The 18,986-nt window shown below is 29.5% G+C and overlaps 2 protein-coding genes across 3 annotated transcripts in view; one reads left to right on the plus strand and one right to left on the minus strand.

Annotated features, from left to right (window-relative positions):
- The window catches only part of LOC142228102 (actin-histidine N-methyltransferase-like), a 78,398-nt gene that overhangs the window by 4,261 nt on the left and 55,151 nt on the right, over nt 1–18,986 (plus strand). The gene's annotated exons all lie outside the window — the stretch shown is intronic.
- The window catches only part of LOC142228100 (uncharacterized), a 447,611-nt gene continuing 434,131 nt past the window's right edge, over nt 5,507–18,986 (minus strand). The window contains exons 3-4 of one of the 2 annotated variants that reach the window (XM_075298417.1): nt 10,757–12,926; nt 5,507–7,101 (exon numbers count right to left, since the gene is read on the minus strand). In XM_075298417.1, the coding sequence (XP_075154532.1) occupies nt 5,891–7,101; nt 10,757–12,926 (3,381 nt within the window). In that variant the 3' untranslated portion in view covers nt 5,507–5,890. Of the gene's footprint in view, nt 7,102–10,756; nt 12,948–18,986 lie in introns of both variants that reach the window. The other variant, XM_075298416.1, reaches the window with a different exon arrangement.

Consider the following 18,986-nt stretch of genomic DNA (forward strand, 5'->3'; position numbering starts at 1 on the left):
ACCAAAGATTTTCTATTGGATTTAAATCGGGTGATTGACTGGGCCAGGTTAATAAATTAACATTATTCTTTGTAAACCAGTTTTTGACCAATGCTGAGGTATGCTTTGGGTCATTATCTTGTTGGAAAACCCATCGCAATGGCATTTCCTCGGTTGCATATGGAAGCATTACGTCTTGCAAAATGTCGCTGTAGCCCACAGCATTCATCGTGTTTTCTATTCGAAAAATTGGACCTACCCCATTCCATGAGAAACATCCCCAAACCATAATATTTCCACCTCCATGTTTCACAGTTTTTTTAGTGAATCGTATGTGAAATTCTTTTCCCTTAGGGCGTCGAACATTTCTCTGGTAGTCGTTTCCAAACAAATTAATTTTCGTTTCATCGCTCCAAAGGATATTTCTCCACCTTTTACCCCCTTCTTCACCACTCCAGTTTATATGTTCTTTCGCAAAATTTAATCTCATACCCGTATTCTTCTTACGCATTAGTGGAACTTTTCTTGCTATTCTTCCAGGCAAATTAGCATTTTGAAGACGTCTACGAACTGATGGCGCACTGATAACATTTGCTATTTCGGCAGCAATAACTTTGGAAGATTTAAAAGGATCCTTTTTGGAAATTATTACTATTTGCCGATCAGTAGCCTGAGATGTTTTTTTTGGCCTACCGCGCCGTTCTGCAGTTTTTGTCCACTTTAATGCATTCTGGACAAAGTTAGCAGAACGTCCTATACTTTTTGCTATCTGTCTTAAAGATTTACCTTCATTTCGCAGGTTCTTTACTATAGTTCGCTCATCTACAGAACAATGCTTGTTTCTACCCATATTCTGAAATAAAATTACACTTTGTTCTAATTTTTTCTATTGATTTTTTATTATTCTTACCACTTTACGCAAATCGACACAAAAAATAAGTAATTAATACTTAAGTGTTTTAGAAACGTGCTTTTTTACTACTTGTACCTGTTATTATGATCAACTACATAAAACAATTTAATAAAACCGTTAGCTGTCAATGATGAAATAATAGTAGGGTTGCCATATTTTTGGGATAAAGGAACCGTTAACGCTACCATCTTCACTATTTGGCAAAAATTTTGTGACTCGTAATAAGATTTTGAGATTTATAAACAATTTATATTTTTTTAATTGGTGTACCTATTATTATGATCATGGGTGTATATCAAGCTTTATTGACCCATTCGAGGGCTATATCTCAAGACCAGGGTACTTCCCCCGGCTATGGGTCACTTCGTTGGAATCAGCTCACCGAATGACACAACATATATTAATTTTAAGCAATTCGGTGAGGGACCCATAAACTGCAGTTGCTCCAATCTGATTTATTCGACTGAACCGATTTCGAACAAATCTGCACAAAAATCCCCTAATTTAAAGAAATTCTTCACCAAATCTCCAAGACCCCAACTAAAAAATTTCACCTCATCCACGAAAAATATCGCCAATTTTGTGAAAAATCAAGTACTGGCAACACTGTGTATATGTCAATCTTTGGGTATGACATCGCTGTATTTGTAGTTTCAAATTTTCGGTTTGCGCCTTCTCCATTTGGTCAATTTGGATGAATGCCTACTCACACACAATCATAATTTTTCTGATTCAATCACGAAACTAATTATTTCAATTATCGTTACACAATTATACTGGCTCGCATCAGAAGCAAATGGAGCAGGCAATCCCTAAAAAATCCCCATTGAGTATGCATTGCTAGATTTGATGTTTTTCATTCCATTTAATATCAAATAAAAACTCATTTTTATTAAACAATTTTTATTGAAAATTCTTTACTTTATACTACATTAAATGTAATCATAAGGGTTATATTAATTTATGTATATATAACTGTATATATATAGAGTGTGGGTGTATATATATTATTTATATTTTGTTCTTGCTGTTGTGGGTTTAGTTTTAAAATCTATTGTATTTACCATTAATAAGTATTATACTCGTACAATACAATTTATAATTTTTTTTTCGAAATAAAAAAAACAACAATAAAAAAATAATAATACAAGCAAAATATATTAACAATCAAAATTGTATTCACAATAAAATTAATAACAAACAAATAAATTATATAAATTGAAAGAACAATTGAAAATTGGGTGTTTAAATGTGTAATCAATCTTACAATGGTGTGTCCCTTCAAAAAGGGGCTTGTTTATATAATAGATTTAAAGAGAATTTTATTTAAAATGGCTTGAAATGTATGAAGTAATTTTATTTGACCCAAACATGAACCAATAAAAATAAAAATTGCGGCGGGGAGATCGTTTATACACACCATATTCGGAACACTTATTTGCAGGCCTAAAATATCTATAGATTCCTGGCAAATCCGATAAAAAGTGGTCAGCCTATTTATGAACCTAAACTACCTGTACACGTCATATTTCAGGCAAAGCCAGAAGCCCAAAAAGTCACATCGGGGGCTATACCACAAACTGGACTGGTACACACCATATACGACACACCTATTCGCGGACCTAAAATATCAGTAGATTTCATATTTCGGATATTTCGGATAAAAATTGCAGTTTCTAGAAGCTCAAGAAGAAAAAACAAGAGATCGTTGTATATGAAAGCTATACCAGAACCTGGACCAATAAACAACATTTTCGACAATTTTATTTGTGGACTTAAAGTATCTCTAGATTTGGAATTTCAGGCAAATCGGATAAAATTTGACGTTTATAGACTCAACAAGAATCAAATCGGGAGATCGATATATGGGGGCTACACCAGAACATGAAACCATGCACACCATACTCGGCACACTTATTTATGGACCTAGAATACCTCTAGATTTCCAATTTGAACCAAATCGGATGAAAATTGCGATTTCCAGTAGCGCAAGAATCACATCGGGAGATTGGTCTATATGCACCCAGAGAAGGAATATGATCACCTCAAACATGTTTTAAGAGCAAAATGTTATTTTTGAGTGGTGACCATGTAACATGGTTTTCGCAACCACATTATTTTCTCGGAAATCATGTATCTGATATCGCCAAATAGGTTATATTTGACGAGAAAATAACATTTTAGTGACAAACATGTTACATGGTAACATTTTGCTCTTGAAACATGTTTGAGGTGATCCTATTCCTTCTCTGCGTGTGGAAGCTATATTGGTCTATATGGACCAATACACACCATATTCGGCATATCTATTTGCGGACCTAACATACCTCTAGATTTTGAATTTCAGGCAAATTCGATAAAAATTGGGGTGTCTAAACGGCAAAGAAATCAAATCGGTAGATTGTTCTAAATGAGGGCTACACCAAAACATGGGCCAATACACATCATATTTGGCACACTTATTTTTGGGCATAAAATACCGCAAGATATCCAATGTCAAGCAAATCGGATAAAAATTGACGTGTGTCGATGTTCCCATATTCAAAACCTGGACCGATAATAGACCATCTTCGAACATGACCTGCTTATAGACAAAAACGAATCTGTATCAAATTTTAACAAGATTGCATCATTATTGAATGCTGTAGAGTGATTACAACATACCGGCAGACAGACGGACATGGTTATATCGTCTTAGAACTTCTCCCTGACCACGAAAATCGCTATATTTCGTTATGTCACAAAAGGAATAACAAACTTATAATACCCACCACCATCACCATTTTATGATGTTGGGTGTTTTTTAATTTTTTTTTAACAATTAAATAATTTATTTAAATAATGGTAAACTATGATTCAAATCGCCTTCGCAATGCTTGTATTTCTTTTGTCCTTATTTCATAGGTATTTGTCTTTTTTCTTTATTAAAACCTACTAAACCTTGTTTAAATTTGTAGTATTATTTTTCTTTTTAAGTTGAGTACTAAGTTTGAGTTTAGCCGCTAAATTGAAAACTAAATCTGCAAAAACGGCATAATATTATACATATTTCTTGCAAATTTTATTATAACTTGATGGGGAATAGCCCAAAGCAAATTTTCACAAAGTTTGTATTCCTTAAAGAAAAGTAATCGTGAAAAAATGATGATTTTAGTGGCTAAACTCGAACTTAATACCCATCTTTATAGTGTATTTTTGTCTTATATACAGTGTTGGTCATTTCGTTGGAAATATTAATAAAATTTTCTAGTTTGATAATGGATAGGTAAATTAGATATGCGGGATTAACATAACAACACATGGGGTAGTTCAGGATATACGCATTAGACAATATTGGAACAATATTCATATTGGAATAATAATGGTCATTATGCCATTGTTTTCATTCCATTTTTAGTATGTGTCATTTGCCCAGAGTATAAACTGTTACTGGTGATGAAAAGTGGATACAATACGATAATTCCAAGGGGAAAAAATACATGGTTACCCCGCTTATGGGTCCACGGCAAAATCGAATGTCAAAGAGAACCTTATGCTGCATATTTTAAATTTCCCAATTATATGGTGGGATCAGCTGGGAGCACCGTTACCAAAATTTTGCAAAAATTTTCTATAGAAATAAAATTTTACAAAAAAATTCTATAGAAATAAAATTTTGACAAAATTTTCTATAGATATAAAATCTTGCAAAAATTTTCTATAGAAATAAAATTTTCAGAAAATTTTCTATAGAAATAAAATTTTCAGAAAATTTTCTATAGAAATAAAATTTTCAGAAAATTTTCTATAGAAATAAAATTTTCAGAAAATTTTCTATAGAAATAAAATTTTCAGAAAATTTTCTATAGAAATAAAATTTTCAGAAAATTTTCTATAGAAATAAAATTTTCAGAAAATTTTCTATAGAAATAAAATTTTGTAAAAATTTTCTATAGAAATAAAATTTTGCAAAAATTTTCTATAAAAATAAAATTTTGAGAAAATTTTCTATAGAAATAAAATTTTCAGAAAATTTTCTATAGAAATAAAATTTTGCAAAAATTTTCTATAGAAATAAAATTTTGACAAAAGTGTCTATAGTAATAAAATCTTGGGAAAATTTTCTATAGAAATAAAATTTTCAGAAAAATTTCTATAGAAATAAAATTTTGCAAAAATTTTCTATAGAAATAAAATTTTGCAAAAATTTTCTATAGAAATAAAATTTTGCAAAAATTTTCTATAGAAATAAAATTTCCAGGAAATTTTCTATAGAAATAAAATTTTCTATAGAAATACAATTTTCAGAAAATTTTCTATAGAAATAAAATTTTCAGAAAATTTTCTATAGAAATAAAATTTTGCAAAAATTTTCTATAGAAATAAAATTTTCAGAAAATTTTCTATAGAAATAAAATTTCCAGAAAATTTTCTATAGAAATAAAATTTTCAGAAAATTTTCTATAGAAATAAAATTTTCTATAGAAATACAATTTTCAGAAAATTTTCTATAGAAATGCAATTTTCAGAAAATTTTCTATGGAAATACAATTTTCAGAAAATTTTCTATAGAAATAAAATTTTGCAAACATTTTCTATAGAAATAAAATTTTGCAAAAATTTTCTATAGAAATAGAATTTTGACAAAATTTGGTGGAGGGCAGTTTTGAAAAATTCGTCAAAATTTCCTAACTGAAAAATTGTGCCCCCATTCACACAAAAATCCCATATTTGGGGTAATAGTATGACACGACCCTTCACACTACTTCCAAAATCTTGTCTACACCACAGGAACTAAAATACAAAATAGAAATTTTTAATGACATTTTCCAATTATATGACCACCCACTGTATACCGTCCTCTTCTGTGTCTTGGATAGTTTGTGTATAGTGTATTCGGAGTTAGAGTTTTATGAATTAAAATACCACAGAAAAACAATTCGTTTCTTTCGAAAATTTTTTTTTGTTTTGTTTTTGTTATTGTTGTCTACATTCCTTAGTTGTGTTGTTGTATTGCACTTAAAATGAATTCCTTAGAGTATCAAATAAATATTCTTGCACTTCCGGCGAATTTGCATCCATACTGTTCATATGTGTATTCCCAATATTGTGGCCACTGGTCAGTGAAAAGCTCAATGATGTCGTTGAACCACGCAGATCACTGCTGCCACTACGTTTCAGATCCGCCAGATTACAATTACTCAATATGGATAAACTTGTGGGTTGATGCTGCTGTTGTTGCTGGTGCTGCTCATTATTGTTGCTATAGTTGCTCGGCGTTCGGAAGAGCAACGAGCTAGGACGTTGTATATTACTACTATGTAATTGTGGAAGGTGATGGTGGTGTTGTTTGTTTCTGCTGCTATTGCGTAATAGTGGTTGTTGGCCACATGGCCCTGGTCCTGCTGTTGCTGACACCATCGTTTGTGATGATGCCGGTGAGGGGGTATTTGGCACTCCAGTGGTTGTGGTGGTAATGGTGGCAGCCACAGATAAACCACTACCACCCAATAGACTATTCATTTCCCTCAACGAGGAATGACGCGTACATGAGGTATTTGCCGCGGTCAAAGAGGCTGTGGCAGCGGCCGTTGTTGTTGTCGTTGTCGCAATGGGTGGCAATTTGCTTTTCATGGCATTGTAGGACTTCATAATGTTGGTCATGCGATTGTGTTTTTGCCTCCAACGGAATACAGCAAATATCACCATAAATGTTACCAGAGCTGTCAACACAATAGTGGCACTGGCCACTATGGCTGATTTAATACCAGCAGGCATATTTGCATAGAATGGTTTATGGCTACTGGCCAAAGCCCCCGCCGCCAGAGGGCTACGTTTGAAACCATGACCCGATAATTCCAGGTCAACTAAATCATGGGCCCTATTTTGTATGTTATCTAATGTTTCGATACTTGTAGATCCAGCCACTCGAACGGCTGCTTGTACCGGTGATTGTGGTTTATAGTCCACATCCGCGTCATCATCTTCGTTTGCCATATCATCGCCGTCATCACCATTCATCAATACCAATTCATTTTCTCGTATTTCATAATCATCATCATCGGAATTATTCTCCAAAAGCATTTTCGGTTGTGTCAAATAGAAGGGGGACTGTCGTTGATCACCTCTAGTCTTCTTTGTTGCGGTAGTAGCCAATGAGGCTAATGCCAAGGTTTTCCATGAGGGGAAGAAACTTATAGATTTATCCGAACGATCGGGTAGTAGGGCAGCTGAAAAGAAAAATGAACAAGGAGTTAGAAGTTATTAGAGGTTAAAATTGAAATTTTCTCTTCCAAGGTGTTTCGTAAGTCAAATCTGGGGTTCGGTGTATATGGGAGTTATACATAAAAGTGGTCTGATAATGGCCCCTACTTTATGGGGTCTGAGACCAATATTTCTATTGGAACAAAGTTAATGTTTTGTCCCCTAAATCTCTGAACGTTGAAGGAGGCATGACTTCGAATGCAATGAAAACAATGTGGAAGCGTGGATGACTTTCTTCCTATGTCAAGGTCATGGAAATAATCAAAATTTGCATATAATCCATATAATTTTCTTGGAGGCTATTGTTTTATACGGGGCTGAGCATTTAAAGTTAACTTTATTTTAACGAATACATAAACTGAGGTATGTTTAGTTGGTACAGAATTCCGGCAAAATAATGCTCAACCTGCTGATCCTAGAATAAGGGAACTGAATCTAGAGATTAGTAAGATATTAGACGAGCTCATGCGGAACACATGGTTAGAGCACCTAAAGCAATGTAACTTAGGCACACGAACAGGTACGTTGTGGTCAAGGATGAGAGCCCTCTCGAACCCCGCTACTAGGGGTTCAGTCACCTTTGGCGACGTGCCAGTAACTGATGCGAAGATTTTTCAACCGAGCATCCCGAGAGCGAAATGGAGAACCATTCGTCGCATCCGTGGTCTCCGAGCCGACAATACACCATAATTTATCACAGCCGAAGATACCGATGTCATCACCAACGAGCTGAGCCCCGACGAAATTTATATGCTAATGCTGAAGCATCTGAATGCAAAATGAATAGAGTGATTCCACTACTGAAGTCAGGCAAAGACTCGAGAAAGGGTGAATCGTACAGACCGATTTCTCTTCACTCGCCCTTTCCCTTCTTGAGGCACTACTCCTCGCCAGCCCGGTGGAGAATTTTGCAGCTGCCAATCATCAACATGGATTCCGCAAAGTACATAATACTACCACGGCTTTGCATGCCAGTTTAGCATACATAGATAGGGGCCTTAATCAGCCCAAGTCGTGTCATAGGACTGTTCTCGTGGCGCTTGACCTATCGAAGGCATTCGAACACGTCTCTACCGAAAGGAACCAACCGTTGGATTATCTGCGCGGGCTTCAGTCATACGTGGAATTTAGGGATATACAGTCAAAACATCGTAGATTGAAACAGAGAGTACTTCTATTCACTACATGGAAGTACGCCAGCAGTTGAATATTAGTGTCGATGGGGATCACGGTTGCCATTCGAGACAAAAATAATCTACCAACATTTCGAGAAAATTTTACCAAAAACCTACCAAACAAAAAAATTTTATTTTTCAATATTTTATTTCTATAGAAAATTTTTGTAAATTTTTTTTTATAGAAAATTTTGTCAAAATTTTCTTTCTATAGAAAATTTTATCAAAATTTTATTTCTATAGAAAATTTTGTCACAAATTTTGTCAAAATATTAGTTCTATCGACAATTTTGTCAAAATTTTGTTTCTATAGAAAATCTTATCAAAATTTTATTTCTATAGAAAATTTGTCAAAATTTTATTTCTATAGAAAATTTTGTCAAAATTTTATTTTTATAGAAAATTTTGTCAAAATTTTATTTCTATAGGACATTTTGTCAAAATTATATTTCTATAGAAATTTTTGTAAAAATTTTATTTCTATAGAAAATTTTATCAAAATTTTACTTCTATAGAAAATTTTGTCAACATTTTATTTCGATAGAAATTTTTATCAAAATTTTATTTCGATAGAAATTTTTGTCAAAATTTTATTTCTATAGAAAATTTTGTCAATTTTTTTTCTATAGAAAATTTTGACAAAATTTTATTTCTGCAGAAAGTTTCTTCAAAATTCTATTTCTATAGAAACTTCTGTCAACATTTTATTTCTATAGAAAATTTTATCAAAATTTTACTTCTATAGAAAATTTTGTCAAAATTTTATTTCTATAGAAAATTTTGTCAAAATTTTATTTCTATAGAAAAGTTTGTCAAAATTTTATTTCTATAGAAAATTTTGTCAAAATTTTATTTCTATAGAAAATTTTGTCAAAATTTTATTTCTATAGAAAATTTTGTCAAAATTTTATTTCGATAGAAAATTTTGTCAAAATTTTATTTCTATAGAAAATTTTGTCAAAATTTTGTTTCTATAGAAAATTTTGTCAAATTTGTGTTTCTATAGAAAATTTTGTTAAAATTTTATTTCTATAGAGAATTTTGTCCAAATTTTATTTCTATTCAAAATTTTGTCCAAATTTTATTTCTATTCAAAATTTTGTAAAAATTTTATTTCTATAGAAAATTTTGTCAAAATTTTATTTCTATAGAAAATGTGTGAAGTATCTCTTAGTTAGAGAGGAACATCAATAATTATACCAATCTACCAAAGAGTAAAAAATCTACCATTTTTGGTAGAATTCTACCAACTATGGCAAACGGATATCGGATATACGAAGTACTTGGGAATTTTAGATTTAGATTTAAAATTTGACTTTAAGCTTATGACCTAATTTTCTCAAAAACTGTTATCAAATTGAATAAACTGATTTTGGATTCGTATACGAGGATAGCTGCCTTCACAAGTACTTTGTATATCCTAATTTTGGCACAGTGTCCCGAATACTAAAATCTGCCTTTCAGCTTAAGATCCGATTTATGTAGAATCTGTATGATTTTCAGTAAATCTGTGAGTTTTTTTCGGTACTTTATAAAAATCATTCAATCGTCTAAATTGTTTTACTTTCTTCTGTTGGCAGGAGGTTTTGCACTAAAAAAATCACAAATTATTTATTCTTCCTTTTTTCCTATGTACGTAACCGAACTCTGGTCATTATTTGAGTTTACTGTACCAAATGAACATAGCTTGGTTTGTGTCTTCGCTAATACTGGGAATAGAAAAAATTCTGGTAAAGAAATGAAAATGAGGATAAGTGTCGCGTCCCATGACAATCCCATGGGCTGGAGGTGCTTAATGTAAGAATAAAAATTTCTCTTGAGAACTGAGTCATTGTAAAAATTGAACATGTCTAGGTTTTTGTCTCCGCTAATATAAAGTTTACCTACACTGATATATTTTATACGGGATGGGGTACAATTTCCGCTGAAGGAGATTTCCAATGAATTGAAAATTATTCGTCAAGTGGAGGATTGCCGTCCTATGACAAGGCCATGGGCTGGAGGTACTTAATGTAAGAATGAATGAATTTCTATTGAGAACTTACATATTTGTGGCGTATTCTTAACTATCAGAAGAGCTGTATGCTGCTTTAGCGGCTTCCAAATTTAATCAAATTAAAATTTTGTTCTATGCAGGATATATTTTTTGTGAGTGGAGGGGGTTTTCAGGGAACAAATTCATAACCAATTGACGCCATTTGACAACCGCCTCAGCAGCAGCAGCCGAAAGAATTGGGGGTAAAAATAAAAAAACATACTGCCATCATCTCTCCAATACTTTACACTTTCTGTCTTTTTCACTCTCTTCCTCTCTCTCTTTTTTACTCCCTTAAATCATCAGCTCTCTAAACACGACGTCTACGTATATTATCCCCATACGCATATCTATAGGGACCCCTTAATTGTCGCCTACGATCCAAACGATTGCTAACATAATTTGACGCACCTTTATCAGCAGCCAAGAGGCCAGCAGGACCTTTGGCATTTTTGTATATCTCATCAGTGGGTTCAATGTCTATGATTGAGGTAAAGTAACTGGAACCTTGGGAATCTGTCTTAATATCATCCGGTTTGACACTCTTCAAATTTAGCAAATTAAAGTGGGGGAAATTTTCAAAAGCCGTCACTATATCCATGTTATCCTGCAACAGAACTTTCTTATTGGGATAATAACGTGAAGGTGTCTGAACTATGGTGGCCAAATGTAGTTGGCTGGAGCCACGTTTCCGATGTTCAATCAACTCATCGAGAGTCATATTACGTTGTTCCAAAACCTTGAAGAGACGATTACCAGATCGACGATCTTCAATGAGTTCCAACAAATCGGTTCGATCATCTACATTATCGAAATCGGGTATGATGTAGGGACTTTGGAGTGTCGCCGATGGTGGATATGGAAGTTGTGGTGGTGGGGCCGATGATGTGTATTGTTTCATGCGTGTGGTTATTGTTGAAGTTTCCAAGGATTTTGTGGATGCCTTTGGTTTAACCGTCTCCTCAAAGAAATTCTCCAAATCATCATCGGGATCCTCTTCTTTGTTAGAATTGCCTGCTGTCGCGGTTTTTTTCAGGGAGTCTTCCTTTTCTATGAGATTTTTCAATAGGGTCTCCTGGATACGTTCTCTTATATCTTCCGTATTGAGATTTAGATTAGCTCTTGGTGTTAGATTCATGGTGCTGCTGCTGGCGGTTGTTGTCGAGGTTGTCGTTGGACTTGTCGTCGGTGGCGCTAGCGTTGTTGTGGTTGCCGTTTGTGTAGTGGTCCTTGGCGGTTTTGCGGTTGTACTACTGGTAGTTGTAAAACGATATGAACTTCTGCCAAATCCACGAGTTGATGAGAATATTCGGCGGGTTGATGTGTTTAGGTCTTTCCATGGGGTAGTGCTAGTTTGCTTCGTCGTGGTGGTACGAGCTGTAGTTGTTGTTGTGATGGGTTCTCGTGTTGTGGTGGTGATGGGTCTCCAGGTTGTGGCCTCAGTACTTTCAAAAGTTGAAGGTGGATGATATTCTTCAACACCTTCATCTTCCTCTTCATTGTCTTCGACACCATCATATTCACGTCTTTGTTCATCTCGAATTCCATCCTCATCTTCTCCAGCTAGGTCTTGGTCTTTTTCCCATAACATTGTCGTGGAGATAGGTTCTGCTTCCGTGGTGGTCACCACTTGAGAGTTCTTCAATAGGAAAGAAGGTCTTAGCGTAGATCTCTGTTGTAGGAATTTCTTATAAAGCGGTATACGTGTGGTCGGTGCTGCTGTTGTTGTAGTGGTAGTACTGGTGGTTGTGGTGCTACTATACAAAGGTCCTTCCTTCTTGCGCGTTGTTAAATGATCTGTTAAACCGACTTGAATTCCACTGGGCCTAGAGGCTGAACCAAATAATTTTAGTTTTTGTAAAGCCGATAACTTGGAATGCTCTTTAGCCTCCTGGTCACTACGATGATCTGCCGATAATGGTTTGCTGGTAGTGCTAATTTTAAATTTCGATTTGGGTGTATATCTGGAACTGGAATCCCTAGCAATATTTTGCCCTAACGGTGAAGTTATATTCATTTGCAATGCCTGCAAAGCATTTTGTTTGCCCTTCAATAGATCATCCAAGGATATATTTTTCTGTTGAAGAATTTCGCTTAAACTCAGGCCACCGCTATTTTTCAAAATGTTCTTTAGATGCTCTGAATTACTGCGATTTCCAGATAAAACTGAATTGGTTGACGTTGCTGCGGTTGGTTCCGGTTTGGAGTTTCTCAATTCATAAAGCTTCTGTTCCTTTTCCAAGGCTGCCAATGGTTCTCTTATAGTGGATGGTTTTCGTCTTCTTACCCCGTTTGTTGATCTTCTCTCGTATACAGTGGGATAAGTTGGACTTGGAGATATTGTAGTCAAGCTATTACGACTTTCCTCTTCCGGGGGTCCTCTCCAAAATGGTGCTGTGGGTCCAGTGATCACTTCATCTGTTGTAGGGACTACTTGAGGTCGCCTTTTACGTTTACGTGTGCCAAGACGACGTTTCGAACCTGTATTGTCGTTAGCATTCGAGGAGTATTCGGGTTGACCCCGTAATGCATCAGCTTGAGGAATATCCTCCTGCACCAAAGAAGCCGCTGTCTGTAGCATCTGTAATGAAATAGAGAAAAACTGTTGAAACTGTTTATTTCGATTTTGGGTGATGAGATATTTTGTGTGTGCTGATATAAAATCAAAATAGAAAACAGGTTAGAAAGAATTTCTGGTAATTCAAAGGACCATCAATTACTGAAAATATGGACGAGAGTTAGTTTAGTTTTTAGTTATCAAAAAGTACGAGTTCATTATCTTTATAACGCAATGAATTTATAATTTTATTTATAGTGTGTTCCATAAATAATAGTAGTGTTTTCGTGTCCTGTTTTACATTTTTTTTGCTCTAAGAAACTTAATGAATTCGAGAACGAAATGAGTCCGCCTAAAAGTATGCAAATATTTTGATGGGAATTTTATATTAAAAAAATCCAGTTTGCACGCAGATAAGGAATGTGATCACCTCAAACATGTTTCAAGAGCAAACAAACAAAAAAAATAATTTCTGTAGAAAATGTCAAAATTGTATTTCTATGGAATTTTTTTCGAAATTTTATTTCTATAGAAAATTGTGTCAAAATTTTATTTCTATAGAAAATTTTGTCAACATTTTATTTCTATAGAAAATTTTGTTTCTGTTTTTGTTTATCAAAATTTTATTTCTATAGAAAATTTTGTCACAAAATTTATTTCTAAAGAAGAAAAAACAATTATTTCTATAGAATATTTTATCAAAATTTTATTTCTATAGCAAAGTTTATCAAAAATTTATTTCTATAGAAAATATTGTCAAAAATAAAATCTAGAGAAAAATTTCTCAAAAATTCTATTTTTCTAGAATTTTGTCAAAAATTTTATTTCTAGAGAAAATTTTGTCAAAAATTTTATTTCTAGAGAAAAATTTCTCAAAATTTTATTTTTATAGAAAATTTTGTCACAAAATTTATTTCTAAGAAAATTTTAACAAAATTTTATTTTTATAGAAAATTTTGTCAAACTTTTATTACTATAGAAAACTTTGTCAAAATTTTATTTCTATAGCAAATTTTGTCACAAAATTTATTTCTAAGAAAATTTTAACAAAATTTTATTTTTATTGAAAATGTTGTCAACCTTTTATTACTATAGAAAATTTTGTCAAAATTTTATTTCTATAGAAAATTTTATCAAAATTTTATTTCTATAGAAAATTTTATCAAAATTTTATTTGTATAGCAAATTTTGTCACAAAATTTATTCCTAAAGAAGAAAAAAATTATTTCTATAAAAACTTTTATCAAAATTTTATTTCTATAGAACATTTTATCAAAATTTTATTTCTATAGAAAATGTCAAAATTTTATTTCTAGAAAATTTTGTCACAAATTTTATTTCTATAGAATTTTTGCCAAAATTTTATTTCTAGAGAAAATTTTCTATTCTCTAGAATTTTGTCAAAAATTTTATTTCTAGAGAAAATTTTGTCAAAAATTTTATTTCTAGAGAAAAATTTCTCAAAATTTTATTTTTATAGAAAATTTTGTCACAAAATTTATTTCTAAGAAAATTTTAACAAAATTTTATTTTTATAGAAAATTTTGTCAAACTTTTATTACTATAGAAAACTTTGTCAAAATTTTATTTCTATAGAAAATTTTGTCACAAAATTTATTTCTAAGAAAATTTTAACAAAATTTTATTTTTATTGAAAAAGTTGTCAACCTTTTATTACTATAGAAAATTTTGTCAAAATTTTATTTCTATAGAAAATTTTATCAAAATTTATTCCTAAAGAAGAAAAAAATTATTTCTATAAAAAATTTTATCAAAATTTTATTTCTTTAGAACATTTTATCAAAATTTTATTTCTATAGAAAATGTCAAAATTTTTTTTCTAGAAAATTTTGTCACAAATTTTATTTCTATAGAATTTTTGCCAAAATTTTATTTCTAGAGAAAATTTTCTCAAAATTTTATTTCTATAGAAAATATTGCCAAAATTTTATTTCTCTAGAAAATATTATCAAAATTTTATTTCTGTAGAAAATTTTTTCAAAATTTTATTTCTATAGATAATTTTGTCGGAAACGTTCTATAGAACATTTTTTAAACATTTTATTTCTATAGAAAATATTGTCAAAAATAAAATCTAGAGAAAATTTTCTCAAAAATTCTATTTCTCTAGAATTTTGTCAAAAATTTTATTTCTAGAGAAAATTTTGTCAAAAATTTTATTTCTAGAGAAAAATTTCTCAAAATTTTATTTTTATAGAAAATTTTGTCACAAAATTTATTTCTAAGAAAATTTTAACAAAATTTTATTTTTATAGAAAATTTTGTCAAACTTTTATTACTATAGAAAACTTTGTCAAAATTTTATTTCTATAGAAAATTTTGTCACAAAATTTATTTCTAAGAAAATTTTAACAAAATTTTATTTTTATTGAAAATGTTGTCAACCTTTTATTACTATAGAAAATTTTGTCAAAATTTTATTTCTATAGAAAATTTTATCAAAATTTTATTTCTATAGAAAATTTTATCAAAATTTTATTTGTATAGCAAATTTTGTCACAAAATTTATTCCTAAAGAAGAAAAAAATTATTTCTATAAAAAATGTTATCAAAATTTTATTTCTATAGAACATTTTATCAAAATTGTATTTCTATAGAAAATGTCAAAATTTTATTTCTAGAAAATTTTGTCACAAATTTTATTTCTATAGAATTTTTGCCAAAATTTTATTTCTAGAGAAAATTTTCTATTCTCTAGAATTTTGTCAAAAATTTTATTTCTAGAGAAAATTTTGTCAAAAATTTTATTTCTAGAGAAAAATTTCTCAAAATTTTATTTTTATAGAAAATTTTGTCACAAAATTTATTTCTAAGAAAATTTTAACAAAATTTTATTTTTATAGAAAATTTTGTCAAACTTTTATTACTATAGAAAACTTTGTCAAAATTTTATTTCTATAGAAAATTTTGTCACAAAATTTATTTCTAAGAAAATTTTAACAAAATTTTATTTTTATTGAAAATGTTGTCAACCTTTTATTACTTTAGAAAATTTTGTCAAAATTTTATTTCTATAGAACATTTTATCAAAATTTATTCCTAAAGAAGAAAAAAATTATTTCTATAAAAAATTTTATCAAAATTTTATTTCTATAGAACATTTTATCAAAATATTATTTCTATAGAAAATGTCAAAATTTTATTTCTAGAAAATTTTGTCACAAATTTTATTTCTATAGAATTTTTGCCAAAATTTTATTTCTAGAGAAAATTTTCTCAAAATTTTATTTCTATAGAAAATATTGCCAAAATTTTATTTCTCTAGAAAATATTATCAAAATTTTATTTCTGTAGAAAATTTTTTCAAAATTTTATTTCTATAGAAAATTTTGTCGGAAACGTTCTATAGAACATTTTTTAAACATTTTATTTCTATAGAAAATATTGTCAAAAATAAAATCTAGAGAAAATTTTCTCAAAAATTCTATTTCTCTAGAATTTTGTCAAAAATTTTATTTCTAGAGAAAATTTTGTCAAAAATTTTATTTCTAGAGAAAAATTTCTCAAAATTTTATTTTTATAGAAAATTTTGTCACAAAATTTATTTCTAAGAAAATTTTAACAAAATTTTATTTTTATAGAAAATTTTGTCAAACTTTTATTACTATAGAAAACTTTGTCAAAATTTTATTTCTATAGAAAATTTTGTCACAAAATTTATTTCTAAGAAAATTTTAACAAAATTTTATTTTTATTGAAAATGTTGTCAACCTTTTATTACTATAGAAAATTTTGTCAAAATTTTATTTCTATAGAAAATTTTATCAAAATTTTATTTCTATAGAAAATTTTATCAAAATTTTATTTGTATAGCAAATTTTGTCACAAAATTTATTCCTAAAGAAGAAAAAAATTATTTCTATAAAAAATTTTATCAAAATTTTATTTCTATAGAACATTTTATCAAAATTGTATTTCTATAGAAAATGTCAAAATTTTATTTCTAGAAAATTTTGTCACAAATTTTATTTCTATAGAATTTTTGCCAAAATTTTATTTCTAGAGAAAATTTTCTATTCTCTAGAATTTTGTCAAAAATTTTATTTCTAGAGAAAATTTTGTCAAAAATTTTATTTCTAGAGAAAAATTTCTCAAAATTTTATTTTTATAGAAAATTTTGTCACAAAATTTATTTCTAAGAAAATTTTAACAAAATTTTATTTTTATAGAAAATTTTGTCAAACTTTTATTACTATAGAAAACTTTGTCAAAATTTTATTTCTATAGAAAATTTTGTCACAAAATTTATTTCTAAGAAAATTTTAACAAAATTTTATTTTTATTGAAAATGTTGTCAACCTTTTATTACTTTAGAAAATTTTGTCAAAATTTTATTTCTATAGAACATTTTATCAAAATTTATTCCTAAAGAAGAAAAAAATTATTTCTATAAAAAATTTTATCAAAATTTTATTTCTATAGAACATTTTATCAAAATATTATTTCTATAGAAAATGTCAAAATTTTATTTCTAGAAAATTTTGTCACAAATTTTATTTCTATAGAATTTTTGCCAAAATTTTATTTCTAGAGAAAATTTTCTCAAAATTTTATTTCTATAGAAAATATTGCCAAAATTTTATTTCTCTAGAAAATATTATCAAAATTTTATTTCTGTAGAAAATTTTTTCAAAATTTTATTTCTATAGAAAATTTTGTCGGAAACGTTCTATAGAACATTTTTTAAACATTTTATTTCTATAGAAAATTTTGTCAAAATTTTATTTCGATAGAAAATTTTGTCACAAAATTTATTTCTATAGAAAATTTTGTCACAAAATTTATGTCTATAGAAAATTTTGTCACAAAATTTATCAAATTTTGTCAAAATTTTATTTCTATAGAAAATTTTGCCAAAACATTCTTTTCCTCTGTTGGTTAAGCTACACTTGTAGTTTAGTCAATACATGGTTTTAATCTGAAATCAAAAAAAAAAAAACAACAATGATGAAAGAAAAAAAGAACAACAATAACAAAACAAAACGAATGAAAAAAACTTATTATACCCCCGTCACCATTCTATGGTGGTGGGTATAAAAAGAGGACGTACGCTCAAAATAAACCCAGCCAACTGCACTCAAATCGATGGTTTGACGGTGGCAAAGGAAAACCTTTTTTCGGAAGGTTCAAGTGTGGTTTACTTTTGGGTTTAGTGAACTGCCAGGGTATAAAAAGAGGAAGTACGCTCAAAATAAACCCAGCCAACTGCACTCAAATCGATGGTTTGACGGTGGCAAAGGAAAACCTTTTTTCGGAAGGTTCAAGTGTGGTTTACTTTTGGGTTTAGGGAACTGCCTGAATTTATTCTGATAATTGTTTGATAGTTTTGCTGCAAGTAAAGGATGCTGATGAGGAATGTGGTAATTCCGAAACGTGCGTCCATCCAACCATCTGGCAAGTCTATAGGGCTTTGCCCAAATAAATTTGACAAACATTCTTTTCCTCTGCTGGTTAAGCTACACTTGTAGTTTAGTCAATCAATTTTGTAAAAATTTTATTTCTAGAGGAAATTTTCTCAAAATTTTGCTTCTACAAAAAATGTTACCAAATTTTATTTCTATAGAAAATATTGTCATAATTTTATTTCTATAGAAATTTTTTTTCAAAATTTTATTTGGATAGAAAATTATGTCACAAAATTTATTTCTATAGAAAATGCTGTCACAAAATTTATTTCTATATAGAAAATTTTATCACAAAATTTATTTTTTATAGAAAATTTTGCCAAAATTTTATTGCTATAGAAAATTTTGTCACAAAATTTATTTCTATAGAAAATTTTGCCACAAAATTTATTTCTATAGAAAATTTTGTCACAAAATTTTATTTCTATAGAAAATTTTTCTCAAAATTTTATTTCTATAGACAGTTTTCTCAAAATTTTATTTCTATAGAAATTTTTTTCAAAATTTTATTTCTATAGAAAAATTTTTCAAAATTTTATTTCTATAGAAATTTTTTTCAAAATTTTATTTCTATAGAAAAATTTTTCAAAATTTTATTTCTATAGAAAATTTTGTCACAAAATTTATTTCTATAGAAATTTTTAACAAAATTTTATTT

Source organism: Haematobia irritans, chromosome 3, assembly GCF_050003625.1.
Source record: "Haematobia irritans isolate KBUSLIRL chromosome 3, ASM5000362v1, whole genome shotgun sequence".
NCBI classification, from domain to species: domain Eukaryota; kingdom Metazoa; phylum Arthropoda; class Insecta; order Diptera; family Muscidae; genus Haematobia; species Haematobia irritans.